The sequence below is a fragment of the Nicotiana sylvestris genome, chromosome 9 (genome assembly GCF_000393655.2).
Source record: "Nicotiana sylvestris chromosome 9, ASM39365v2, whole genome shotgun sequence".
Taxonomy (NCBI): Eukaryota; Viridiplantae; Streptophyta; class Magnoliopsida; order Solanales; family Solanaceae; genus Nicotiana; species Nicotiana sylvestris.
In genome coordinates, this window is record NC_091065.1 from 5878255 (window position 1) to 5905756 (window position 27502).

A 27502-nucleotide genomic window follows, 5' to 3' on the forward strand; every position below is an offset into this window, starting at 1 on the left:
ACTAAGCTAGCATATTCGAGAAATTTCTCCATATGATTCAAATTGCAATAGAGGCAACTGCAATCCTCTATTCTTTTCCAAAAAAAAAATGATTTTCTTATTCACGATTTATATATCTGGCTTTTACTGGATAAAGCAATTGCTACTAGCATGGATAGCGTATTGAGGATATGTTTCCATTGCAGCATGATGTTTAGACCTTTTTATGAGGAATATGCGACCAAATAATGGCGTTTATCAAGTAAACCACGAAGTTTAATCCTTTTTGGTGCTCATTTCCTCTTTCAGATTTTACCTCTTAAATTTTCCTCTGGTCGTGAAGCAAGTAAGGAGATTGGATTTGAATCGAACACGAGAACTGAGTTAGATGGGCTTCAGCTTGTGGAAATAGTATTGTATTTAAAATGGAGGGTGGAATAGGGAGGATGTAAAAATGGCTTAAAAGAGGTAAAGAGAAATAAGAGAACCGAAATTAAGCAAAATGAATACAGACGCAATGAATAATTGAGCATGTAAAAATGGCTTAAAAGAGTTTTTGACACTACTTGAGAAGCAAAATATGGAAGGACCAAGGCCGACCAAGCTTCAGGCCAACCTTCACTATATATGCATTAGCACGTCCATTTTCTGTTGTACCGACCAAGACATGATGGACACCCTTTTGCCTTACACTTCCAACTTCAAAGGTAGAAGCTGTGAAGCCCTCTTCTGATAGAATATCAAGGTAAAGAGAAATAAGATACTTGATCAAATTGGCATATAATTCAGGTACAATAATACCTAATCACGACTACACGCCCCAAGAAAATTAAAACACATAGGAGATTGGTACAATGGAACAAAAAAAGTTCTTCCTCCTGCCGAATAGTTCCATAGTACTTCACACCTATTCTAGCCAAATGTTGAAATGAGAAAACTCTTGTAGATGCTCATGAATTTGGCCACAAATGCTGCAAAACAAATCAAAGATGAACGTACGAAAATGAGCTCCTAATATGAAATAACATCTATACATGACACCAAGAATTCGCGGTTACCCACAGTATGTATGCAATGTAGCATAACTATAAACATCAATGACGCTTATCGAATTAGGTATGTTTGTCTCCGCCAAACAACAGAGAGTATACAGTCATAGACCTGAAGATAAATGCTGATGAATAGAGTTAAGCAATCCTCTTGCTTCCATTGATTATTTTCCAGATTGTAATGAAAGCACTACCATCGTTTATTGATAGAATTTTGCAGTATCACCTGGGGTGGGATCATCCCGTCACCATGGGTGGGAAGATGGTAGAATCTAATTGATTTTGATGGCTCTTAATTGGGTTGTTTAATGGTGTAAAGTAAATATATTTCCAATTCATATTGAGCCCCTTCTCATCAGTAGTCAATTTGCGTTAAATCCCTCAAGTTTCTCAGCTCCAAGTTACCAATATATCAGACTAAAAGTAGGAAGACTAATTAGGAAAACAAAAAAAGCTAATGTTCTTATTTCCTACTGTTCAAAAACTTATTTCCTACGAAACAGGCTGTCACGGGCTTAACTCAAGTAAGCTACGTGCGGACAACTGGACAGCCTATATGCTGCTCCAAGCTTCAGTCCTAACCAAGAAAGAAGCACAAACTCGTACTCAAGCTAAGGCAAACACACACACACAAGTGGTGGAAAAACAGTGAAGTAAAAGGCACCAACGCCAATTTTCTGGATTTACTTGATACAAAGGGAAATTACAAAGTGTATGAGATGCCTTTGACAAAGGGCTTATACATGTGATTTCAAATGCCCCGTTTCATATGGTTAAAGCTTGGGTCAAAGGCATATGAAACGGGGCATCTGATTATTATATATACATGTATAAGCCCTTTGTCAAAGGCATCTCATACACTTTGTAATTTCCCTTTGTATCAAGTAAATCCAGAATATTGGCGTTGGTGCCTTTTACTTCACTGTTTTTCCAGCACTTGTGTGTGTGTGTGTTTGCCTTAGCTTGAGCACGAGTTTGTGCTTGTTTCTAGGTTAGGACTGAAGCTTGGAGCAGCATATAGGCTGTCCAGTTGTCCGCACGTAGCTTACTTGAGTTAAGCCCGTGACACAGGCACCCCATAACAATTGAAGTATTACTCCTTAGCTTCAATCATTCTATTCAAGTTGTCCATCAACACTCTTCACACACTATCATGCACTCATAGTCACTTATAAATAATGAAGGAAAAATGACGCTCTCAAAACAATATATATATATATATATTTGTATGTTATATACAAAAAATTATTTTATACACTTTTGCGGCTACCAGATGTAAATAGTTTCGGCCGCGGGCTAAAGTGATCTTTACCCAATAATGAATTATGTCTATATCCTAACCCTTTGTCGATATGCTCGCTATGATGCTAGACAGGGATTTAAGTATATTACACACGCAGCTGATGAAATTATGTATTCAACTATATGGACAATGTTGTCGAGTCAATCCAACAAGCAGAAAGCTAAAAAATTCCTTCCTACTACCATAGCTTCTAGTATTGTCTGTTATTGACAAATCCCAGGTATCCATGTCTTGTTGTATTAATAAGACATTTCTGAGCAAACCATAAACAGAATCTTGAGAATCTAATATTTGAGGAGAAGAGATAAAGCACTCAGGCAGAAAGGTGGTAATCGGCCGGAACGTCAGAATGCTGAAATGTTACTTCTAACAATATAATGGGTGAGCCAATCAAGTACTCAACTTTTTGATGTCTTTTCTACAACAAAAGAACAGGTTGGTACACGGGAAATCCATGTACAGTGAAAATTAAAGGCAGATCAGGTAATTTATGTTACATTCTGAGTAGTGATTACAGCCTCTCTACCCTTCGGGGTAGGGGTAAGGTCTGCGTACATATTACCCTCCCCAGACCCCACTTGTGGGATTATACTGGGTCGTTGTTGTTTTGTTGTTCTGAGTAGTGATTACATGTCCTTGACATTAGCTTATCACGAAGCTTGCATCTAATAAAGAAACCTGAAAGTAAGTGTGCATCTCATAGAAGTGCTTATTCTCTCAACTTAACTCGGGTTTATTTTATTTCTACAAGTCCTTCATGTATCCTTTTCTCAAGTCAATGTATATTCTATTTCAGAGGTCCGACGTTAAGCTATATCTAGCCCTATTATTTATTTATTCATCTAATATATTTTTTGTAACTGATAAATCCCTCAGGGTCTGTGGCACACAGTTTGATACTCTGTGGATAATGGGCACCCCCTCTACCCTACTCCACTTAATACCCAGGCTTTGACTATGGCAAGGTTCGAAACCGTGACATGTGCTTAACTCAAACATCATGCTGCTTTCTTACAAATAGAAAGCCCCAGGCAGCTATATCTAGACATATCTAATTAATTTTTCCACATCATATCAACCTTTTTTCTTAAAATTGATTTCTAGTGCCTAACATTCAGTTGTGACCTATGAGATACACCTAAAACACCTGACATTCATGTATGTAAGGACCTCATTTATCCTATATAGTTTGATTCGAGATGAAAACTAGAGATTTAATAGACTGAGGAATTCTAATAGGCTATCTACATCATAATACTTGGAAAAGATTCAGCAATGTTAAACTTCCAATATAGTTCAATTCAAGATGAAAACTAGAGAGAAATGCTCGCATATTGGGATGGTTCAATAGAAGAGAATAGGATGGAAGCAAAAGCCTCTCATAATGTCCCTTTTTCCTATTTGGCAAGCAAAACAGAAAGTGAAGGAAAGTTTTCCTTATCTAGAGGTGACATGTTTACACTGCTCTGAATGGAAAATGCTTTAGATTTTCTGTTTTTTCTAGAGGTAACAAGTTTCCACTTCAACACAGCCAGTCTAAGCCATTTTCACATTATGCTCAAAGTACTTTTGATTGAAAGGTTATACAATACCTTCAAGATGAAATATAGCCTTCTGTCCCAGGCGCATCCTATGCTCCTGAAAGACAGTGAGAAATTTTCTAAATTATGGAATGTTTTAATTTTCTTTTTATTAATCTGCATAATTCATCCATGCACAGGAAAAATTCCAGAAGAATCTATAAAGCAGAAGAGCAATATAACCTAATGAATCACATGACATTGCATATAAAGCATCTGTTAGCCCCCCCCCCCCCACCCACACACACACACACACACACAACATAAGGAAACACAGCTGACTCTTTAGTTACTATCGCTTAAAGAAACAATTAATCCTTTCTAGTTACGGATTGCTTCAATATTTGCGCCTACCTGGATATTAAGCAATTTTCTTCTGCATATCATAGTAGTGATGTTGGTCTTCTTTTAGGTAAAAACCAACTCAAATCAAACCACAAACACCCTTACCTTCCAGCATGTTTAACCAATTCTAAGAGGGTGTTAGGATTGGCTTATTTTAAGTGCTTATTGAATTTTAAGCACATCTTTAGTTTTTGTGGTGTTTGGCAATGATAAAAAGTGCTTAAAAGCACTTACTTTTAGGCATGAAAAGTACAAAAATAAGCCAAAAGCAAAAACTTGGGTATTACCAACTTATGATTTTTGGCTTTTAACTTATAAACTATTTTTTAAAAGCCAATCCAAACACCCTCTAAGTTCACACATGGACCTGAATCCAACTTACAAGTGCGAGAATAAATTACTAAAGGTTGATTCTAGTACTACGCGAAGGAATTTGGTCATCCAATCCAAACCCGTAAGGCCATGGTTGGGGTAGTCAAGACATCTATAAGTTCCTTTGATTCCCTTAAATATCCAACGTGCTACATTATGTAGCTCAACAACTTACGTAATAAGCAGCCCAGTGGGACACCTCATGCTTCAACTCTGAATCCAATTTCTTCAATAGTTCGAAAAGCAGCCTCTGCAGTCAAAGGTAGAATCAATAAAAAAAACAAAGAATTTCTAACACCTTATAAGAGAGGGGGAAAGACCTTACCTTCAAAATAATTTCAGGTGGAATACAATTTGTTAGTAGCTCATATAACTTTCCCCTAACCTCAAACAACCTGAAACAAATGCATTGCAGTTTAGATAAAGAGGCAAATGTATTATAGTTTTGAGGTGCTGTCATTAGTACAAAAAGGAGACAAGTTATGTTGTCCATGCTCTAGACGTTCAGCCCTAGTGTACCAGGGGTTTTAAGTGTCCCACGTTCGTTGAGAGAATTAATTGTTGTCTCCTTATATAGTCTTAAGCAATCGTTCACCTCATGAGCTACCTTTTGAGTTTGAGTTAGGCCTAAGGTCTATTTTCTTAGCAATAACATACTCTTCTCTTTGCACTCAAAAGCCTAGACTCCTCCACTATACAGTTTCCCTTTTCTCAAAGTTAAACCTTCAGTTGCCTTGTATCTCTAGTGTCAACCTCTAGTTCCAAAGTTAGACAATTAAAACACAGTTATCCAGAGCACATTGATATAATACTTCAGAGCTGAAAAAGAAAACAATCATCTTTGTCATCATAAAGCATAAGCTTCTGAAATCACTTGCTGAACATTGAATACCCTATTTAGATGGACTGCAGCTGTACCTTTTAGGGCTCTGCTCTTTCATTATGTCTGATGCAATTTCTGAAAGATATTGCTCCCAGTCCATTGGAGGTATAGCTTGGTTGTTTGTGAAGGGATACCTTAGGCAAATAGTACAAGGGGTCAACACATGCATAAGGAAACTCTGGTGCAAATAGTTCAAATAATATGTGAAAAGCTTGGATTTAGCAGCTCAAGCTAGCAAGAAGCTAAGACAAATCAGTCCAGCCAAGGTGTTACGAGCTCAACTGTTGAACACGACAAGTCTCAAACGTCAAGACTGCCCTCCTCAGATTCCTATTGGACTTTTCCGCAATGCGAGCAGCAAATCCTTGTGGAAGTTGAAGTCCTTCCTTTTTGGCAATAAAATCCAAAACATTAACAATCTGCCGAACAAGAGATATTGTAAGAGAATTTCAGGAATGCACCAAATAATCAAAGAACATGTCAACAACATTTGCTACATGACTAACCAGGCTGTATATATACTCCGATTTAGAAAGTTTAAATGATTTACAAGACTCAGAGAACTTCCTGACGGACACACACCAACGTAAATTACGCATTAGGTCAACTAGAGTTACAGGGTCCTCAAAACCACATGTTGTATAGCCCTTCAGTTGAGGTGATTTCTAAAGTCAAATATTAATCTTAGACACATCTTTTCCTGGACACTACAACATGTTAGTGGAATATCACTGAATCATGCGGTGCCTATCCATGATTAAACAAAAACTGAAGTAGGATCAAGAAAATGATCAATTGTTCTTAAACTTTATCCAAATATAACGAAAGAGTTCAAATTGTAGGAAAAATTAAACAAACTCATGTGACGATAAGTTTTACAAGTATGCTACACTTGTATCCTACAACTGTTTAATGTGTTGACTAGGTAAATGTTCTCCTTAATGAGCTTACATCTATTATCTAAGGCACAAATTGGTATATAAGAGTAAAGACTGCTCAAACTATTTCAACGATGAACAAACACCCTTTCCTCAAAAAGAGCACTTTCTGTGTCACACAATTAACCAACACAACTGAATATGGGCATTTATAGTCCACCTCGTCTAAACAAGTGCAGCAGGCCACTTCACTTGGAACCCATTTTGGTGAGTCAATGTATGTCATTACTGAAAAACTCTCCACCATTAAATGGGTCCTGGAGGAAAGACCAGACAAACACACTAGTCTAAAGCAAGCCTGAGCCTAGAAGATGCAGGCAATTGTTATACAGAACACACTTCCACTCCTCACTTTGTAGTAAGAATGCAGGAAAAAAAGGGAAAAGAGAAGAAGACATAGTAGTCATATCAACTGTGGGACAACTGAATTTCACTGACCTCTTCCTCCATTGGCGCATTTATTCTCACATTAAGGCATCGTGAGCGGACTGCTTCTGTAACCTTTGAAGAACTGTTAGAGCATAGAATTAGGCGGCACGACGCACTGTACTTCTCCATTGTTCTTCGAAGTGAATGTTGTGCTTCTCTTGAGAGCTTGTCAACTTCATTTAGCACTAATACTAACATTTACCAAAATGAAATATTATCAGCTAGATAGCTTATATAAGTAATCCACAAATTACAAGTAATACGGCTTATCTACATAATGCTGCTGGTAAACAACTCAAACTAGAGAAAAGACATCTCCAGAGCACCTCCCTAGGAACCTTATCATATGCTTTCTCCAAGTCAATAAACCTCCTATAAGGTGGATAGCTTCCGTAGTGGAGCGGCCCGGCATGAACCCAAACTGGGCAAATAATTCGTTACTTAGGCAAATAAGAAAATCATTACATATCTTAAACCTTTTCCCATTACTCTTTCCTTTCCCGTGTTGGCCTCTGTTTAGTCTAAAAATGCAGCAGACATTAGTGCTGTCAGCCTTTTTCATTGCATCCTTGACATGGTAAGGTCTTAGGACCCTACTCCATATAAAACCACGTGAACAAAAAAACACGCCTCAATCCCAAACAAGTTGGGTAGGCTATATGAATGCTAGCTGACCGTGCTACTCCATTTAGGCTAATCACATGCCAATATTATGTAAATACAAATGAAAAGTATTAGGAGTTTGTAAAATAAAAGCACGAGAACACAGATGAAAATAAAACACAAAAGGTGAGTCAGAACTCAGAACTTCTACAACTTCTCCCTGGATTAGAATCAAAAGATAAAGTTGTTGAATCACCTTTAAACCCCTTCTTTCCTTTAGTGTCAATTGGTCTATTCTTGGCCATTTCTTTGATTATCTCTTGAACAACGTATCTATCCTGAAATCCAGCATCACTTGGACTCAATTCCACATGGTTGGTGCTTGATAATGTTGTGAGCTCCACATCAATTGTCCTCGGACCAGCCTGAGAAGAAAAGCATAAATCAAATTAACATCGGCGAATCACCATGCTTGTTTTCAATTCCCAGAAAACGGGTATGGGTGAATCCCCGCCAATGCAAGAAGTAATGCTCCTCGTTATTTCCTTTTCTAACTAATGTTTTCCTCTCTAGCAAAATGTCTCTCACCTCAAAGATCCATTTCCATCTGCTCTTGAATATCAAATTTCTCAGTGTTGACAAATAGATTAGAGGCATACTTGCACAAAAAGAGGGATCTGTTTTCTCAAACGCAACAACACCCTCAATCCCAAGCAAGTTGGGGTCGGCTATATGTATTCTCAGTTCCTGACTATCCATGTCACTCCATTTAAGGTCATCACAGTCCAATATGTTTTCTCAAATGCAATAAATAATTAAATGTTGTTAATATGTAAAGAATGTATCAAAGTAAGTTTATGAATAAGTACCTTTTTTATAAGAATTTTTATGAATAAATACTTGAATTAATCAGTTCCAGACATCAACTGGATCAAAGTAGCTTTCGTAACTGATAGTAACACATTTCATTTTATTTTGTGGTTGCCTAAATTTTCTGCCTCTTTAAATGGAAAAAGCATTATGAGGAATCAAAAGGATTATCATGATTTTGACACTTCTGTTTATTTCAATTTAACTAGCAATACTTCTCCTGAAGTTAAAATTTATGGAACTTGTGCATTCACATGTTGCCTATCCTTTATATTCTTTAAACTTGAAATCCACATACTATGTTACTAAAACAAAGAGAAAAAAATACACACACATGGGTAAAGTAAAACTAAAACTTCTAAAAGAATTAAAGAATATAGAAAGAAAGAAGGATATCAGTTGCAATTGATCCCTAACCATGGAAGTCACTGGTTGTTGTCGCTTTTACCAAAAGTAGATCTCTATTGATTGCACCCTAAGTTTTGTTAAAAAAAAAATATAAAACCAATTATACTTTTTTCATCCATACAAATTGTGTGAATACATCCTTTCCCTCTAGCATCAATGTCTGATGATGAGTCATGTATTTTATATTTAAAGCAAAAACACATTAAAAAGGAATCTCTACAACTACATGTGCATCATTCAAGCTGACACAATATCAATCATAAATTCTTGCCACAAAAAACTACAGCAAAGGAATGGGATTTTCTATCCAAGCTACTGACCCTCTTTCTTTTCTTTTACAAATCAAAAGAATTTATTAAAAGTACATCAAGATCATGATAACTTCACAAAAGAAGTTCAGCTGCACTGTACATTAAATCTCCCAAAACTCTAACCAACTATCTATAAGTAGGTACGGCCGCTGTGCACCAAAAGTATAAGAGGATCAAAATAGAACTTTTCACTCTTCAGACAAGGCTCTCAAAACGCTTCAAAAATTCCCTATTCCTTCTTCTTCAACTTCACCAAAAAAAATGCAAAAACACAAATAATGCAAAAACTAAAGTTGTTGCTCATTAAAGACAACTTATTTTCTGTTCAGCGCCCTCCACTTTCTGAACAATGTAGGAATGACAACTACAAGTCAAACACGAGGGCAGAAAATATTGAACTCTAGAAATGCAAGAAGAGAAAGAGATAGATGAGAACAGGGCTGGTAGGGCTGGTGCTCACATCATAGCAGGAACGATTAAGGGAAATAGATGAAATCAGTCAGCTGTTGGCTGTTTTAGAAGCCTTCAAACTGGAGAGTTCAAAGAATGACTCACTGGTGTGGCTGACGGACAATGAAGGAATTTTTACAGAAAGTAGCTGCTATAATATGTTTCAAGAATATTTGAATAATTGGAAGGAGGCATGGCCTTGGAAGATGATATGGAAGACTAAAGCACCATCAAAAGTGGCATGTTTTGGGTGGGTTGCTACTAAAAATGCCTGTCTAACTCAAGATCTGCTCCAGAGGAGAGGATTTATAATGTGTAGCAGGTGCTATCTATGTGAGAAGGAAGTAGTATCAAGAAATCACATACCACTGTGTTTTTGCCGGGCAAACTCTGTTGTGTTATGATTATTTGGAGTGCACTGGGTGATGCCTAGAGATGTGCAGAGTTTGTCAAGCTGGAAAGCACAGAAGATTGGAGGAAACAGAAAGAAAATTTGGAGAACAGCTCCTCTATACATCTTATGGAGTATATGGTTAGAAAGGAATAGGAGGTGTTCTGATAAAGACAAGAAACAGATAGCAGTTGTAAAGTATAATTGTTTAGAAAATCTGTTGCATTGGTGTAAGGGGATGTTTTATACTTTTTAGATTCATTGAGATGAGTGTGCTTAATTGCTATATGATGACCTCTGTACTAATGTAGTTTTGTATTTTGCAGTACCATCTTGGTCCTTGCCTTAATAATATTTACTTATCTTATAAAAAAAAGATTAAGGTCATTCTTAAATCCCACTTTCCTCTTGCCTCTTTTAGCTAGACTAAAGTATCTTTTTTTTACGAGTATAGCTAAACTAAAGTATATGTATGGCCACTAAAAAACAACATATCTAGTGTACTCCACAAGTGGGGCCTGGGAGGGTAGCGTTGTTACAAGGCCAATTTTAGCACAATTGACACTGCACGGCAGAAGCCAAACTCTCAACCACTCAGCCTTACTTTTTTCGCACACAGTTTAGAACTTGATTATTTCAAACTTAGCAAAACGTAGCAACACACAGTAGTATGGGTAAAACCCAACCTTTATTCAATTCTCGCAGAATTTACAAAGGAACTCAGTTAGAAGGGTCACACATGCTACTTGCCTTTGAACCAACGAAATTACAACATATAAAAGGGGCTGCATATGGCACATTACAAAGGGGCAATTATACAATGTGCCTTTCACATGACCAGGCTAAAAACAAGCATAACTACATAGTTATATTTTGATTTCAAACTTTCCCACGAAATTGAATCCCTCTTTAGCATTTTGGCCAACTACAACATGTGCATTGCACATGGCTAAACTTCAACAGCACATGACTTGCACACTTGTTCTACAACTTTTGCCCACACTGCCTTGCTTTGTCTTTGGAACATGCCTCGCCCATAAGCTCATGACCATGTCTTGTCACAAACTTAGACGTCCCACTGATCCGCACGCATGCCTTAGTCAAGTGTCATGCGCCTTTCATTTGCTATAGCCGTTGCCCACAATCAAGGTTGCCTTGTCATCACCCAAGGCACCTTGTCTAGCTGACTTGTCTAAGTCCATGCACTAACTTAGACGCACCTTCAGCTCCGCACATTGCTTGCCAACACCCGCACAAACCTATGCCAAGGGGCAATGTACAAGCCTTTGACATAGATTCTGCCCGACATCCGTCATGTCTCAATATTAGGGGCTAACAAACCACCCCCACTAGTTGAACTCGATGCCCTCGTGGAGGCTGATTTCAAGAAGTCCTCTATTTGCTGTTCATATTGCCACAATGAAGCACCCTTTTCCCAAGTCGCATCTGCCTCGGGCTTTCCTTTCCACAGAATCAGAAATTATGTCTGCTTGTTTTTCTTATGCATCCTAAGAACCTGATGGTCAAGAATCTTCTCAATTTCTTCCTCAAGCTGAGTGCGCACCTCAGGAGGAGCTCTCTTTGTTTTGTGCCTGTCCGGATCTTCAACATAAGGCCTTAGATAACTCAAAGAAAGCAGTGGTACGTTTGATATGTTGTTCAAAGAAAGCTGCTCCTTTGACAGAACAAAGAGAGCTCCTCCTAAAATGTGCACTCAGCTTGAGGAAGAAATTGAGAAGATTCTTGACCACCAGGTTCTTGGGATGCATAAGAAAAACGGGCGGACAGAATTTCTGATTCTGTGGAAAGGAAAGCCCGAGGCAGATGCGACTTGAGAAAAGGGTGCTTCATTGTGGCAATATGAACAGCAAATAGAGGACTACTTGAAATCAGCTTCCACGAAGGCATCGAGTTCAACTAGTGGGGGTGGTTTGTTAGCCCCTAATATTGAGACATGACGGATGTCGGGCAGAATCTATGTCAAGGGGTTGTACGTTGCCCCTTGGCATAGGTTTGTGCGGGTGTTGGCAATCAATGTGCGGAACTGGAAATGTGTCTAAGTTAGTGCATGGACTTAGGCAAGTCAGCTAGGCAAGGTGTCTTTGGTGTTGGCAAGGCATCCTTGATTGTGGGCGACGGCTATGGCAAACGAAGGCGCATAGCACTTGGCTAAGGCATGCGTACGGATCAGTGGGACGACAAAGGTTGTGACAAGACATTGTCATGAGCTTATGGGCGAGGCATGGTCCAAAGACGAGGCAAGGCAGGAAGACAAAGTGTGGGCAAAAGCTGTAGAATAAGTGTGCAAGTCATGTGACTGAAGAAGTGTGATGCGCATGTGCTGTGGAAGTTTAGCCATGTGCAATACATATGTTGCAGTTGGCCAAAATGCTGAAGATGGATTCAATTTCGTGGGAAAGTTTGAATTCAAAATATAACTAAGTAGTTATTCTTGTTTTTAGGCTAGTCATGTGCAAGGCACATTGTATAACTGCCCCAGTGTAACTGCCCCTTTGTAATCTGCCATTGGCAGCCCCCTTTTATATGTTGTATTTCGTTGGCTAAGGCAAGTAGCATATGTGAGCCTTCCAACAAGATGCTTTTGTACATTTCTGCGAGAATTGAATAAGGTTGGATTTTACCCGTACTACTGTGTGCTGCTACGTCTTACAAGTCAGAAATAATTCTAAGTGTCAAACTGTGTGCGAAAAAGTAAGGCTGAGTGGCTGAGAATTTGGCTACTGTCGTGCAGTGTCAATTGTGCTAAAATTGGCCCTGTAACAATTGGTATCAGAGCCAGGTTCGTGAACTGGGGCCATGTGGAGGTAAGAGGTTGTTTTCGATAGACCCCCGACTCAAGAAAAGCATTTCTAAGCAGGATTGAAAAAGAAGCAGCCACTAAAAAACATAAAGAAATAGACCAGAACGCTAACTCAATGGGCTATCCATTGTGTCATCTAAATATTCCATGTTTATGCAATATGAAGAACAATTATTGGATGGAATAGATCTTCCAACTTTATTTCCCTCAAAAGCAAACACCTCGACAACCAGTGTTGGAAGCTTGCAAGATATTTGCCAAGTTGGATTGGGAGGACGATGGGCTTCATTTTTCTACTTTAGTTTGTATTATCGTTATGCTCTGATTACGGTAGTGCTTGTAATGCATGAGACAAACTTCCTGACTACTCGTTAAGGCACCAGATTGAGTTGTAATTATTAAGTAACTTTGTCAATTGTTGGATTCTTCAGTTGTTTTTTCCATGTCTTACTTTTAAATAAAAAAGGCATTGAAATATTCTCTAGACACTTCAAGTACCAAGATTTCTTCTTAATGTTTTTCCTTATATTGTTGACTTGAGCAGCGCCTTGCCTTGAAAAAAATAGGAACCTACTGATCTAAATATTTTGATATATGTACAGAACTAAGAATAATACAGCTATACACCGAATTCACATTAACATACTTGCACCCTGAAAAAAGAAATTCAAGGAAAAGCTTACATCAACTTTCCAAATCTTGTTCTCAACCTTAACCTGCATCAGTTGTCCAACCAATGGAAATCATATTACTTTAGAGATCAATTAAGCAGCAAATTTCATATTTTAGCGAAGAAAACACATAAAAAGAAATCAATTGAAAAGAGACGGAGTTACCTTATCGGCACTTGGACCAAAAATCTGCCTCAGAAGTGCCATAATCAGAGTTTTCTTCCCTGATCCGGAAGGGCCATAAAAGAGAAGATGAGGACAATCTCCCGCTGACACCTAATAGTAAGCATAAAGAAAAGGGTCACAAATAGTGAATAATTCGAGAATTCACAAAGGTGTATACTACAAATAAAAAGAAGTTTTACCAGCTTTTGAAGATTTTGAGCAACATCCTCGTGGACAATAACTTTGTCTAGGGTTTTGGGGCGGTACTTGTCGACCCACAACATCTTCAAATTTGAGCCAAACTACTCTAAGAGAATGTGGAAAACAGGAGCCTGAGAGTAGATATTAGGCGACAAATTTTTATAATTCTTTTTTTTTTGTTAAACAATTTTTATTTTTATAATTCTTATGCTAGACAAAAATGGAAAGCACTGTAATTTTTGAAGTTTAATTTTCCAATTACATATTAAACAATCCCCAAGCAAAACTACCGAGATCAATTCGCGACCAACTATATAAGTCTTGGGGATTGAAAAAGCTAGACCAACTATATAAGTCTGATTGAAACCACTAAATAAAGTAGTATGCAGAATTTCACTGTCAAAAAACTCAAAAAATTTAAAATAGCATAAAATAAAGAGCAAATAGAAAGATCATGAAGTAAGTAGCTATTATCAGAGGCAAAGAAAGGCTCAGGTGAGGAGTAAAGTAGTATAAAGCCAAGCATTTCATAGTAAATACTTCCGCAAAAAAAAAACGAGAAATGCTCTATGCACAATGGCCATGCATATAGGCAATCAAGTTGTATGCAAAATTACTTCTTCGAAGAAAAATAAGCACGAAATAACACAGGCCTTAGGTACATTTTCGACCAAAGAAATGCTTACAAGCTGCTTCTTCAATTTAATTTAAAGTTGAGGGTTTACAATGGTTCGCAAATCCAACTCTAGAAATCTTCAACAACAATTTTTTCCAGTGAAATTCATCAGATTTTTTGTGACTTTCAAGATTCGGAAACAAAGAAAAGTGAAGAAATTTTGACCTGATTCGCAACCAATTTGCCTTGGGGTGCTTGGGAAGGCTGTCAGTGAATGAGCAGACTAAAAAGAGGCAAGTGTAGCAGAATGTGTAAAAGATCAATTCCCCGCCAAATGCGAACGATGTCGTTTTCGCCCTAACTTGGATGTTGTGCTAGATGGGCTACTTACTAGGGTTGGGCTATTGGGCCTACCCAGCTATAAAGCAGCAAAAATGGCATTAGATATCCACTTTGAGCACCCCTATGTAAAATGTATCCAATTTTTAAAAATTATGTGACATTTAATCAACTTTAAGCACTCAAGACCGTCCACAACTTAACGTAGCATATTGTATAATTGATTTTATAATGATTTACAATAAAAACACCATTTATTAATTAATATGATGTATGTTTGAGTATTGTGCCGAATGAAATGACTGTTTTTCTGTAGGATATGAATACTAGTGGATCGAGGTATAAATTGGTAAAATTATTAGAAAAATAAGCATATTGATCAATGACTTATGTTGTTACCGGAGAGTTTCATTTGATTCTATATTGTCTCTCTTTTTGTCTTTTTGAGTCGAGGGTCTACCGAAAATAGTCTCTCAACCCCCTCGGGATAGGAATAAGATTTACGTACACTCTACCCGCCCCAGACTCTCAGGGGCGAATTCAGGATTTAAATTCAATGGGTTCAACTTTTAAAGTTTTTAGCATTGAACTCGTTATATTTTTAAAGTTATGGGTTCATACCTACTATTTTTATAATTTTAATAAATTTTTACATATAAATTTTACTCCGTATCAAAAATTATGGGTTCAATTGAACTCGTCGACAATGCGCTACATTCGCCCCCGCAGACTCTACTTATAAGATTTTACTGTGTTGTTATTGTTATTGTTGTTGTTTTGTCATGCAGCTGCAAACTTGGCTTGCAATCTAACAATATGAGTAATCAAACATAACGGTCTAAAGTTAGGCTAGTCATGCAAAATATTATATTGAAACCAAATGATCTATAAGTGATAAGGAAAAAATACAGTGAAATTAATTTTTTATACTTCAAAATAAACTATCCCGATAGTGAATTTTTTTTATTTGTACCTAGGAGTGGCAACCGGGTGGGTCAGGTCGGATATGGCTCAGGTTGAAAACGGTAGTGAAACACTAATAAATTATCCGACCGACCCATATTTAATACAGATAAAAAACGGGTTAACTGGCGAATAATATGGGTAATCATAGTATTTATGACTTCTTGAATATGATCACCTTTGGAAGAATTCCTAGTCGACTTTATAAATATAAAAGTAAAACTCATTGGTCATCCATTTTCTAAATGAATAATATCGTTTTTATCCATATTTGATATGTTTTTAAAAAGTTCATAATCCAACCCATTTTCTAGTGAATAATATGGATGGTTAACTATTTTTTTAAAACCATTTTGTTACCGCTATTTATAGCTACCAAAAATATCTGACTTTGGTGGATGGCGGCAACCACAACTTCAGCACAATGTGATTCCTAATATAAAAATTTATATACAAAATCCCGTCTCCGCTATTCTTTAGTATGGATCTCGAGAGTAGGGACAGATCACCTACTCCCACAACAAACTTTCTGTTGAATTTCTTTGATTGCTGCAATAATTATTTAAAAATATTGAAAGGGTAATTTGGACATTCAAAATGAGATTTGCTTCCCTTTAATATGTAATATGTAAGTTGCCAACCGTAATGAGGAGAAAGTGGCCCCTGACTAACAGCCTACTAGCCACTGTGGATTCTGCATTTATATTTAATGAATTTAATATTCATATTTATATTCTCACCATTAATTTGTTAATTCATCCGGTCTAAAATAAGTTATTTTTTGGCTATTTTCATACAGATTAAGGAATCCACCTTTTAACATTAATTAGCAATGAAATTGACCATACTAACCTTTAGTATCTCACATAAACACTCCTGACACATACTCCAACGCTATTTACTTCAAGGGCAATTTAGGTAAAAAATAATTAATTCATTTTTGAAATCTGCAAAAATCACTTATTTTGGACCATAAAAAAGGGTCAAAAAATCACTTATTTTGTAATTATGAGTTTAATGTTTATTAAAATTCGATGAACTTATGATGTTTGAAAAATATTAATACATCGGCGTAGGCAAGTAATAGGTACCAAATACCAAGGTTTGTGCTCATGTCGTTTTTCTAAGGGATTTTTACCTATCTATACCATATATCAAACAGTATTACCTTCATTGTTTAAGGATTGTGTTAATTACATTTAAGCATACCAAATTACCTTTTATATACCATAATTCAAATTAAGGGTATAATTATTCCTTCATTTATTTTAGGCGTGATTTTAGGACTGTATTTTCACGTTATTTGGTTTACCCGCCTCTCTCTCCTCCCACCCCCCCATACCCCCTACGATTTACCTTCAGTTAATTCCCCCCACCCCACCTCACCCCCACGATTTACCTTCAGTTTTTCCTCCATTCTCGTACAATCTCTTCTCAACCACAATTACCATCACTTTCTCCTCCACTTAATTACCTTCAGTTGATAGTATCCCCCACAATTTGAATTCACTTCCATCTTTGTCTTCAACTCCTAAATCATGAAAAAAACCAACACTCCCCCAAAAAAATCATCAAAAGCTATATTAGCTGATATTCCAACCTTTGATTTGGGTGTTTTAACACCAAAATCACCACCAAAAAACCCACAATCGACGCATGCAAGTGAACAAACTACTGGTATTTCATCTCCTAGACAAATTCGTGCGGAAATGAGAAGCAAGCATTTGCACGATGTTGATGTTGGTGGAGTTGATAAACTAGTCGAGAATCAACTGAAACGCAAGGGGAAAGAGTTGAGTGTAGATGACGATTTTGTAGATGATTCTCCCAAAGTTCCATCTGTGAAAAAACACAAGGTCTCTCCTTCTTCATCAAAACCAAAGAAGAAGAAACCCTCAAAAAAAGTACCAAAATTGGTTAAGGAAAAAATTTCAATAAAGGTAAACACTATTTATGTTTCCTCACTGTTTTGTAGTTTGATTTTGGTTGTAAAAATCTGTTGTTCAAGTGTTAATTTAGTGTTCAAGTGTTTTTTGGCCAAATGTGGTATTGTCCTAATTTTGTAGATTATTTTTCGCAATTTTGTAGGTTTAATGGAACTGTGATTATTAGACAATAACTGTAGTTAGTTTGTAGTTGATTTGTAGTCTGATCGTTAAATTGTAGAGATGGTATTTTTCATTGCAACCTGTATTGCTGCTACATTTAACTTCATTCTAAATACAATTAATCTACATTTTGTGAGTTACTTGAAGTAACTGTTACATTCTGTAGATAATGTTTACACGTGCATTGTTCTTCTTTGATTGTTCAAGTGTATTTTGGTAAAATGTGGTGTTGTCCTAATTTTGTAGATTCTTTGTCTCAATTTTGTAGTTTAATTGGAACTGTGACTCTTAGACAGTGTATAAATGTAGTTAGTTTGTAGTTGATGTATAGTCTGATGGTTAAATTGTAGATATGATATTTTTATTGTAGCCTGTATAGCTCATATATTTAACTTCATTCTAACTACAGTTAATCTACATTTATGTGAGATACTTGAAGTAACTGTTTTGTAGATTCTTTGTCTCAATTTTGTAGTTTAATTGGAACTGTGACTCTTAGACAGTGTATAAATGTAGTTAGTTTGTAGTTGATGTGTAGTCTGATGGTTAAATTGTAGATATGTTATTTTTTATTGTAGCATGTATAGCTCGTATATTTAACTTCATTCTAACTACAGTTAATCTACATTTATGTGACATACTTGAAGTAATTGTTACATCCCGTAGATAATATTTACACGTGCATTGTTCTTCTGTTATTGTTTTGTAGTTATAGGTGTGGGTAGGCTATTCTTCTTCTAGTTATATTTTGTATTTGTCATGTAGTTATATGTAGATTATTGTTTCCTTTTATGCAAACTACTAATGTTCATTAATTTTATATTTTCTACAGAATGGAGCTTACTTTGCATAACAAAATGTTGATTATGGTGTGCTTAGATTCCACAGTTTGTGTGATCCTAGCATACCTAGTCAGATACAAGCTTTACTCTCTCCGAATGCTTTAAGGGTTTTCAAAAAAACTTGTTTTGGTTACTTATTAGGTCTCCCCACAATCTGTATGCAAAACCAATCACTTCATCTTCTGATGAAGTATGAATTGACAAAGTCTACTGACTCATATTTTTCAGTACTATTTAAGGGTGAAAAATTGAATTTTTCCTTGAGAGAATTTGGGTTGATAACTGGTCTTAATTGTGTGAATAAGTTTTCAGACTATGGTTACACTTCCACCTATGTTAGCCCTTTAATGAATACATATTTTCCGAACAAAGAAAGGGTTGAGAAATGACATTTGAAAAATGTAGTGACTAATAAAGCATGGGCAAACGATGTGGATGCGGTGAAGTTGTGCATTCTTTATATGTTGGAATTTTTTGTTTGTCCTTCTGATAAAGACCATGTGACTTTCATAGACAAGTTTATGTTCTTTCTAATAGAGTCTGGTAATTTTGAGTCATACCCATGGGGTATCAAATCCTTCAAGCAGGTTATTGAATCTGTCCGACATCGTCTTAATCCCCATGTACATTCTTATCTGATACGGGGATGCTCATTAGCCTTGCAAGTGTGGCTATATGAGTGTTGCTCGTCCGTCAGCACCGAGCTTGCTACGAGATGTTCTGAATCTATACCTCGCATTTTAAGATGGTCAGCTACAAAGGGGCAGATTTGGTTAACTGCAATTGAAGAGAAGATGATCAAGCCTGAGTGGATCAAGGTATTTTTTTCCACTTTTGTATGATGCTACAATTACATTCATAATAACTACATTGAATCTACATTTTTTTTGTCACTTGAATTAACTGTTATTTTCATCATTCAGTTCACAAACATGATTGAATCTGGAGAAGAGCTTGGAGTGCTTAATCTGCCAGACAAGATTCAATATGAAGATGAACATGGTGCTCAACCATCACATGTTCCAACTGCTGCTTCTCCATCATTTGAACCCAAATATACAGATTGTCAAGAGGACATTGAATCTGTCAGTAGCAAGCTCATGAAGTTGGAAAAGGGGATTGTGCAGGTATTATGAATAACTACAATATATTGACATAATTTGCTACATTTTGACTTCATTACATAACAATTATAGTATGTTATACATTGTAGTTAATTTGTGGTATAAATCTATAACAATTATAGTTTGTTGAATTGTAGTGTAACTGTAGCAGTTAGAATAAGATTACCAACTAATTATATATTTAATTTTTAGGTTGATGGAAAGTTAGATGCCTATAGGAAGGCCTTTTTTGAGGAACTCTCAAGCCTTCGAGAGTTCATAGATTAATCTTTGAATGGTGTTATGAATGTGATAAACAAGAGGTTTGATTTGGACGAGTCAAAGGTAAGAATTTACATATAATTTTGTACTAAGACTAATTAAGACATATGAATAAAATAGTCTCAAATATTCCCCAAAATTGTAGTTTGCTGGTAGTTCAACAAAAAATAATTACCAACATCAAGGAGAGAACAACCAGCAATTCCAGTTCAATGATGGTGATCAACTGCATGGAAGCACAAGCAATACAGGTATCTACAAAATTCCTACATACATATCTACAAATTTCAAGACAGCATTATTTAATTATACTAATCATTTTTTTACTATGTGTTGCAACTACAATTTCTCCAGAACATTTTCAACCACAAGTTGACTTATATCCTGACTTCCAAGAAGCAGCTGAGGCATATAAAGTAGGTACAGAACCATTCCTTCATTACAATAAGGTTTTTATGCAAAATTTTAATAATTTACACCTTAACTGCATATTCCTACATATATCTACATTTCTCATTCCCAATTATTCATTCAAGCTGAAGTTTCAGCAGAACATCTACAAGGAAATATCGAGGAAGAACCAGTAATTGATGAAGTAGCTGAGGCACAACAAGCAGGTAATATATTCTCTATATTCTCTATAACTCCATAATACTGTTCATATCTACATAGATCTACACTTATCTACAGAAGGTGAAGTTCCACAGTCGCCAATTCACGGTGTGACTGTGACTGAAGTTGTTCCTGAAGGCATTGATAAAAAAGTTGTTCCTGAAGGCATTGAAAACAAAGGTTTGACATTGGATGACTTTGAGCTGCCAGAAAACTTATCACAGTTGGTCATGTATGGCGAGCCCATACGAGATGAATCAACCCCTGTTCATCCCGGTAGAACCAGGCAACCGGGAAAACATGCACGATCACCTTTCACATCTTTGTATAGTTCTGGAGGCAGCACATCTGTTGGACCTAAATTTTTTTACCTCAAGCACCCCTTCACAAGTGTCATAGGTGAAAATGTAGATCCTGAATTGACAGAAAGGTTCACCAACTGGTTATACATTCGTAGTGATAAAGTATCTAGGAGGTATGAATGCTTCATTTTACACTGTCTGTTCACCATTTTTATACTTTAAAATTGTAATTCATTTTGTCAATTTTTTGTATTTGATCATCTTTTTTTGTTATTACAGGAGGAAATATTACTTTTCCAAGAAGGATAACCAAATCAAGCCTTGGTTGGATTTTGGTTGTGAAAAGATTGATAAGAAGGACTGGTTTTATGACCTTGCTCACCCCGGACAAGTCATCAATAACACAGTAAGTATAAAGAACATAATCATTCACAATATCTGTTTTGTCTTCAGCTGTGTAGTGTAATTGTAGTTTATTTTTCAGCTATGATGTGTAATTGTAGTAATATTGTAGACAACATATATATGTTACTATATTTATGTCTCAGCTGTGAAATTTTGCTTTTTATGGACCTTATGTATCATATGTGATGATGATTGTATGTACAAACTGGAATTTTGGTACTTTTGACTGACTTGGAATCTCTGTGTACCACAACTGTAGTTACCTTGTAGTAATATTGTAGAGCTTGTGATTGTGCCTATTAATATTAACTGTAGGTTGAACTTGCTGATTATTGGGACCTTAAGTTAGGTGGTATGTTTCATTTGTTCCTCTGTATAGTGAATAAATGTAGACAGTGCATAAATATAGTTAATGTGTAGTTGTTTTGTAGTCTGATGGGTCAATTGTACATATAGTACTTGTTCACTATGGTTCATACAAACTACAATTAAATTACATTTTGTGAGGTACTTGGACTAACTGTTATATTTCTGTAGTTATAGTGTAGCTAATTTGCAGCAATCTGTTAGAGTTTTTAATAAATTCAAATTGTAGTTAATCTGTAGCTGTCTTGTAGACAAGTGTGGTTACACCGTACCTTATTGTATATGTTTATTCTATTTTGGCAGCACATTGATGTTATTATGTATTATCTGCGAAAAAGAGGCAAATATGGCCCCAACAATAATACTAGGTTCACAACCACGGATTGCTTGTTCAAGACAAAGATTGAAAGAATCTATGACAAGTTCATAAGTTCTCCACCGGAACAAAGGTATTCGGTTGTTAAACCCGAGGATGATGTTGGAGAATATATTCTTGGGTACAGAATTCTTGCTAATGTTGCCTGGGATCTTGTTGACTATGTGCTCATACCTGTGAACCTTGTAGAGAACTTCCATTGGTTGTTGCTAGTTTTTGACATAAAGGACAGACAACTTTATGTTTATGATTCCATGGTGAGAGCAAACCGTCATAAAACAGTTGAGACATTGGTTGACAAGTTTTCAATCATTATCCCTCTGTATTTGTCATGCACTGGTTTCTATGGTAAACGTAAAGACATTAACTTCAAGAGCACAAAGGCATACATCGAGAAACCAGTTACGGACCCTCTCGACATACAATGGATGGTTGCTGAGATTCCACAACAAAAGGAAGGCTCAGTGTAAAAAAATAATCTCCCTTTCTATATGTTTAATTTTTTTATTTTAATCATTTGTTATATAATGAAAAATTCTCATCTTATGCAGCGATTGTGGTGTATTTGTGGCTGCATTTGCGGAGTATGTTAGCCTTGGAGATTTGGCAATCCCAAAGGAAGATCTTTCTGATATTGACCAACACCGTAGACGCTATGGAGCTCTACTGTGGGACTATGCAACAAAGAAGCAAGAAGATGGGTCAATCAGTGAGAGTGAGGTTACTGGCAGGCTAGCAAGGAGGAAGGGTGCTCCGGCAAAAAACGAGAGGACTAGAGTGCAACGAAAGAAGAAATAGACTATTGTGTTCCTAGTTTGGTCTGTGAAATTTGGTAGTTGAATTGGAAAACAATGTAGGAAATATGTCGTTTTGGTTTTCTACAACACTTTTTGTTGATTACATTATACTCGAGTACTCTGATTACATTTTTACAGCAACAACTTTGTCTTACAATTTGACTTTAATCTTCAAGTTATTTTTATAAATACCTTCAAGTGCCAAGTAATATCTGTATATAACTGTCATTTGTTACACAGCAGAAAGATAAAATAAATACAGGAATCATATAAATAATTTAGCCATTTTTTATCAACAAGGTTTATCAAAAAAATTCAATTTATCTACATTTAAACTACGTCAAACTACATTTTAACTACAACTCCTCTACATATGAATAACAGGACTACAGTTCTAACACAGTTAAACTACATATTCACTACAATCTGGATACAATTTACGTTGAATGCATTCTTTATTAATATCAGTTTTTTTGTATACAGTAAATATTAAAGTTTAACTATTCTATAAAAAAAAGACAACTTTAGATGCTTGACAGAATACATAAAAACATAAATAGTGCAGATACACAAATTGATGTTTATACTTCTTATTCATCTTCAAAAACTTAAACAATTACACAAGAAAATCCGATAATTTGAGCTCACTAACATTTATTTTGAATAACTATTCTAACTACATGATATTCATTTCTTTTTCGGCGCATTCTTGCAAGTTCTTTTGTTATGCCCTTCACCTCCACAATTGCCACATGACACCTTGTATTTCTTTGACTTTATTTCATCAAATGTTTTATATCTTTCCTTGTGAGGTCTCCCTGGCTGCCTTTTATCTCCCGCCGGTGGCTTTACTACCTCATCCAAAATATGTTGTGGCACATCCCATTTGCCTTCATCAGGAAGAGGATTTACTGGCATTTCATAGGTAAGCAGAAGGCTCTTCCTTGTGTAATACGGAGAGCAATAGTTTTCGTATGTTTCATTCCTATGCCTTAATGCTGCCAAAGCATGCGCACATGGAAGTTCATCAAGTTGGAATTGTCCACAGCTACATTTCTTGTTTTCTAGACACACAATGTACCGCTTCACACCATCTAACACAGTATGTATATGATCTGTTGAAGCCCTCACCTACAATTGAAGACCAAACAGAAATAATAATACATCAATCATTAAAATGGATTATCAACAATTTACCTACAAATCAGCAACAAATATATTACAGCTCATCTACAAACTATTATTACCGACAATTTGACTACAGTTTAACTACAATCTGGAAAAACTGCAGCTAGTACTTTTTTGATTCTACTGCACACACAAAAAATATCTTACCATTAGTTTCTGAGATAATGTACTGTTGTCTTCCAATTCTTTGTTGTATTTGTGACCAAGGTATGTGAAAGTACCCTTTGCCTTCGATAACTTTTCTTTTGTCCAACGTTCAAGAAGAGTCCTCATATACTCAAATAGATCAAATATTGGAAGCTCTCTTGCATCTTTTGTTACAGCATTCAACGACTCGGCAATGTTTGACGTCATAGTAAAAGTTCTATTCACCGTTGCATGTACTCTTGACCATCTATGATAGCCAATATCATATAGGTAAGACTTTACACGCAGGTCTACCTCTTCAATCTTCAACATCCTTTCATTAAATTCATCCATAGTGTATGACCGTGCTGTAGCAAAGTACAATTCATGTAATTGTAGATGTCCCTTCTTGAATTTTGACCTTATATTTGTCCATATATGCCACATGCAAGAGTAGTGTGCCAATCCCGGATAGACAACTGATGTTGCCTTCAGTATACTCTCATGCCTATCTGAAACAACACACATTGAAGGTCTTTCACCATATGCCTCCTTGAATTGCTCAAAGAACCACTTCCAAGACGCGTCGTTTTCAGAATCAACCACAGCATATGCCAAGGGAAAAATAGTACCTACATTTTTAAGACATAAAATATGATTAAATAACAACTACAATATATATTGAGAAATATAGACATGTTAACTACATTCTTTTATATAACTACAAAATAACTACAACATAACTACAATTTAACTGCATTTTAAAGACTGTCTACAAAATAAGTACAAAATCATTCCATTATTTACCTGCTGCATCCATGGTGCTTGCTGTCAGCATAATCCCCATGTAGGCTGACTTTAAGAATGTCCCATCAACCACTACTACCGGCCTACAATGTTGCCAACCATTTATTGATGTACAAAGAGCAACAAATGCGTATAAGAAGCAATCATCTGCTGCCTTCTTCAATTTAACAACAGAACAAGGATAATTCTTCTCAAGAATATAAAAATATTTGGGTAATTTGTTGTAGGAGTCACACGGATTCCCTCTCAAAAACTGTAAAGCTTTTTCCTTTGCTCTCCATGCTTGCATGTAGCTTAGGTTCAGTCCATGTTCGGATAACATGTCAGTTTGTATGTCCTTTGGTGTGTAAACAGTCTTAGGATCACAATACTTTGGAACGACCATGCTACCAAGTACTGCTGCAGTACGTTTGCGCTGTATGAATGTTTCGTCCATTAGGCAGCATGTGTGTTGACGGCTGAAACTTCTTATCTTGAACATTGCCGAATCATTAATTGACGTTGCCTTGAAATGCCATTTACAGCTTTCAGCAACACATATAAGCCAGTAGCTACAAAAGAAATACAATATTTACACAAATTTATGAAAAAACTACAATTAACTACAAACTGACTACAATTTAACTACAATTTATAAAACCCACCTATCTTCAATCATACACTAATTTTGCTGATATATTATCCACAAATAACTACATACCTTCTATGACTAGATATTTTTACTTTGAACTGGAACTTGTGCATCACTGAATAATTCTTCATTGCAGCAGCTACTGTTTGCTTGTCCTGATAAACTTGTCCTTCTTCAATATATGTTTGCGTAGATTCAGTTATTATTTCACTTTGATATTCCTCTATAGCTGGTGAGGATGGAAATTCAAGTAAGTTTAGGGATCCAGACGAACCTGCAAACAATAAATTCATAAATGTAGTTTCTATGTAGATAATTTTGAAAGCAACATTGCTTTATCCTTTTCAGTACTATGTGAGCTTTGTAGTTTAATTGTAGGTAATTGTAGTAATATTGTAGATAACATAGTAACACCATAACTCTCTGCAATGTCGAATCAAACATACCTGCACTGGTGCTTTCATTGTTGATTGCCAATTCCATATTAAAATCTCTTACGCTTATACATAAAGGATACGAACCTAAGTTTTTATTCTCCTCTTTGGTTTCCATGTAAGCACGAACCCCCATATCATTCCTAATCTCCATTGGAGGACAATTCTCGTTCACAATGTATTTGATTTCTATAATTTTATCCGATGTATCAATCGATAATTGTTCTGCAATTGTAGAACTGAGAATTCCGTAGTTTGCATTATCATCTACCACAATGGCATCAACTTCAAAATCTCTAAATCTGTCATAGTTATCCCAATTACCATTCGATTTAAGCATTATTGGGATTTTTGACATGATTTCGTGTAGTTGATAGGAAAAAAGACGAAGAACAGATATAGTTTCTACAATTTGAGTACTGATATCGACGAAGAGCAATTTTGTACAATTTGAGATGAAGAACAGATATAGTCTCTCTTCAGTAATTGTACAATTTGATTGCGTTTTTTGTTGTAGCTGATATCGACAGAGATCTCTTTCTGTTGAGGAAGGAGAGAATTACGCAACTGGTGCCTTCATCAGGAAGAGAGATCTCCTTCAGTTTCAAAATTCGAATAAAATCCTTGACAGAATCACATCAGATCTGGTGCCTTCATTTTAGGGTTTTTTTAATGGCAAAATCTACCGATTTTTGGATTGGTATATAATTTGTAGTAAAAGTGTGGACTGCATGGGTAAATAACAAATTATGAATATTTTTGGTAATAAGATTTGATATATGGTATAGATAGGTAAAAATTCCTTTTTCTAATTTCTTCACCAACTACAGCGCACCAACTTCTTAATCCCACCCACCGTGCAACTTTTTCTTTGGAGTTTTCTGAAAAGGATTATATTTATATTCAGACTAAAAGAATGGAGTTTTGAGGATTTTCTTTTGATTAAAGATTTTGAGGATTAAATTTTACACAATTTATTTTTTTTGCACAAAACTCTACTTGTTTAATATTTTTAGAATAAATTTTATATATTTAAAATCTATGCGGTTATTCTCATTTTTTATAAAATGATATAAATATTTATAATAAGTTGAAAATTTTCGTAGTAAAAAGTGTTATTTTTCAAGTACTGTAATAATTTTTGTAATGTCAAATAGGACCGAGTATCTAATATTAATAAATAAAAATTTCTTATCATAAACTTTACACTAGAATACACTTGTCACAAATTCTAGTTTATTTAATTAATTAATGTCGGCTCATTAAGCTTTCATATGCCAAATTGCTAGTGAGTTGAATGGTCTGAAACCAAAGTAGATCCAACTGACAAAGCAGAAAAAGTAGAGCCCCTTCTTTTCACCGGAAATTTAGAAAAGGAAAAAAAAATCAAATGATCAAATGATCTAAACAAAATAGAGCTTAAAGTGAAAGAAAGG

General features: G+C 35.8%; 2 protein-coding genes across 5 annotated transcripts; both read right to left on the minus strand.

Moving 5' to 3' along the window:
* Positions 1-725: 725 nt before the first annotated feature.
* LOC104245041 (replication factor C subunit 3) lies at positions 726-14694 on the minus strand. Of its 4 annotated transcripts, none has more exons than XM_070156560.1 (12): positions 14611-14694; positions 13769-13900; positions 13569-13679; positions 13416-13448; positions 7738-7906; positions 6888-7069; positions 5794-5930; positions 5547-5645; positions 4954-5023; positions 4804-4878; positions 3924-3969; positions 726-950 (listed from the first exon to the last, which is right to left on the minus strand). In XM_070156560.1, exons 2-12 carry the CDS (start codon positions 13850-13852, stop codon positions 892-894), a joined length of 1065 nt encoding a protein of 354 aa, XP_070012661.1. In that variant the 5' UTR covers positions 13853-13900; positions 14611-14694; the 3' UTR covers positions 726-891. The 4 variants fall into 4 exon arrangements, with proteins under 4 accessions (XP_070012661.1, XP_070012664.1, XP_070012663.1 ...); XM_070156563.1 differs by having other exon boundaries at positions 13769-13875; positions 14611-14637; XM_070156562.1 differs by lacking the exon at positions 14611-14694 and adding an exon at positions 14456-14594 and having other exon boundaries at positions 13769-13875.
* An 8873-nt stretch (positions 14695-23567) lies between these two features.
* On the minus strand, positions 23568-26424 carry LOC104214670 (uncharacterized). The gene is made up of 5 exons (XM_070156789.1): positions 26079-26424; positions 25702-25906; positions 25002-25552; positions 24216-24826; positions 23568-24011 (listed from the first exon to the last, which is right to left on the minus strand). Exons 1-5 carry the CDS (start codon positions 26422-26424, stop codon positions 23568-23570), a joined length of 2157 nt encoding a protein of 718 aa, XP_070012890.1.
* Between the last annotated feature and the right edge of the window lie 1078 nt (positions 26425-27502).

Bases quoted from the DNA above. Each gene is read 5' to 3' on its own strand.
- LOC104214670 (XM_070156789.1), bottom strand. From the start codon at position 26,424: ATGTCAAAAATCCCAATAATGCTTAAATCGAATGGTAATTGGGATAAC. The intron at 24,827-25,001 runs GTAAATAATGGA...TTAAAAATGTAG, and splicing joins AAGCACCATGGATGCAGCAG to GTACTATTTTTCCCTTGGCA. The intron at 24,012-24,215 runs GTAAGATATTTT...CTTCAATTGTAG, and splicing joins CATTATCTCAGAAACTAATG to GTGAGGGCTTCAACAGATCA.
- LOC104245041 (XM_070156560.1), bottom strand. From the start codon at position 13,852: ATGTTGTGGGTCGACAAGTACCGCCCCAAAACCCTAGACAAAGTTATT. The intron at 13,449-13,568 runs GTAACTCCGTCT...CAACTGATGCAG, and splicing joins TTGGTCCAAGTGCCGATAAG to GTTAAGGTTGAGAACAAGAT. The intron at 5,646-5,793 runs GTTGAGCTCGTA...TATTTGCCTAAG, and splicing joins GAGACTTGTCGTGTTCAACA to GTATCCCTTCACAAACAACC.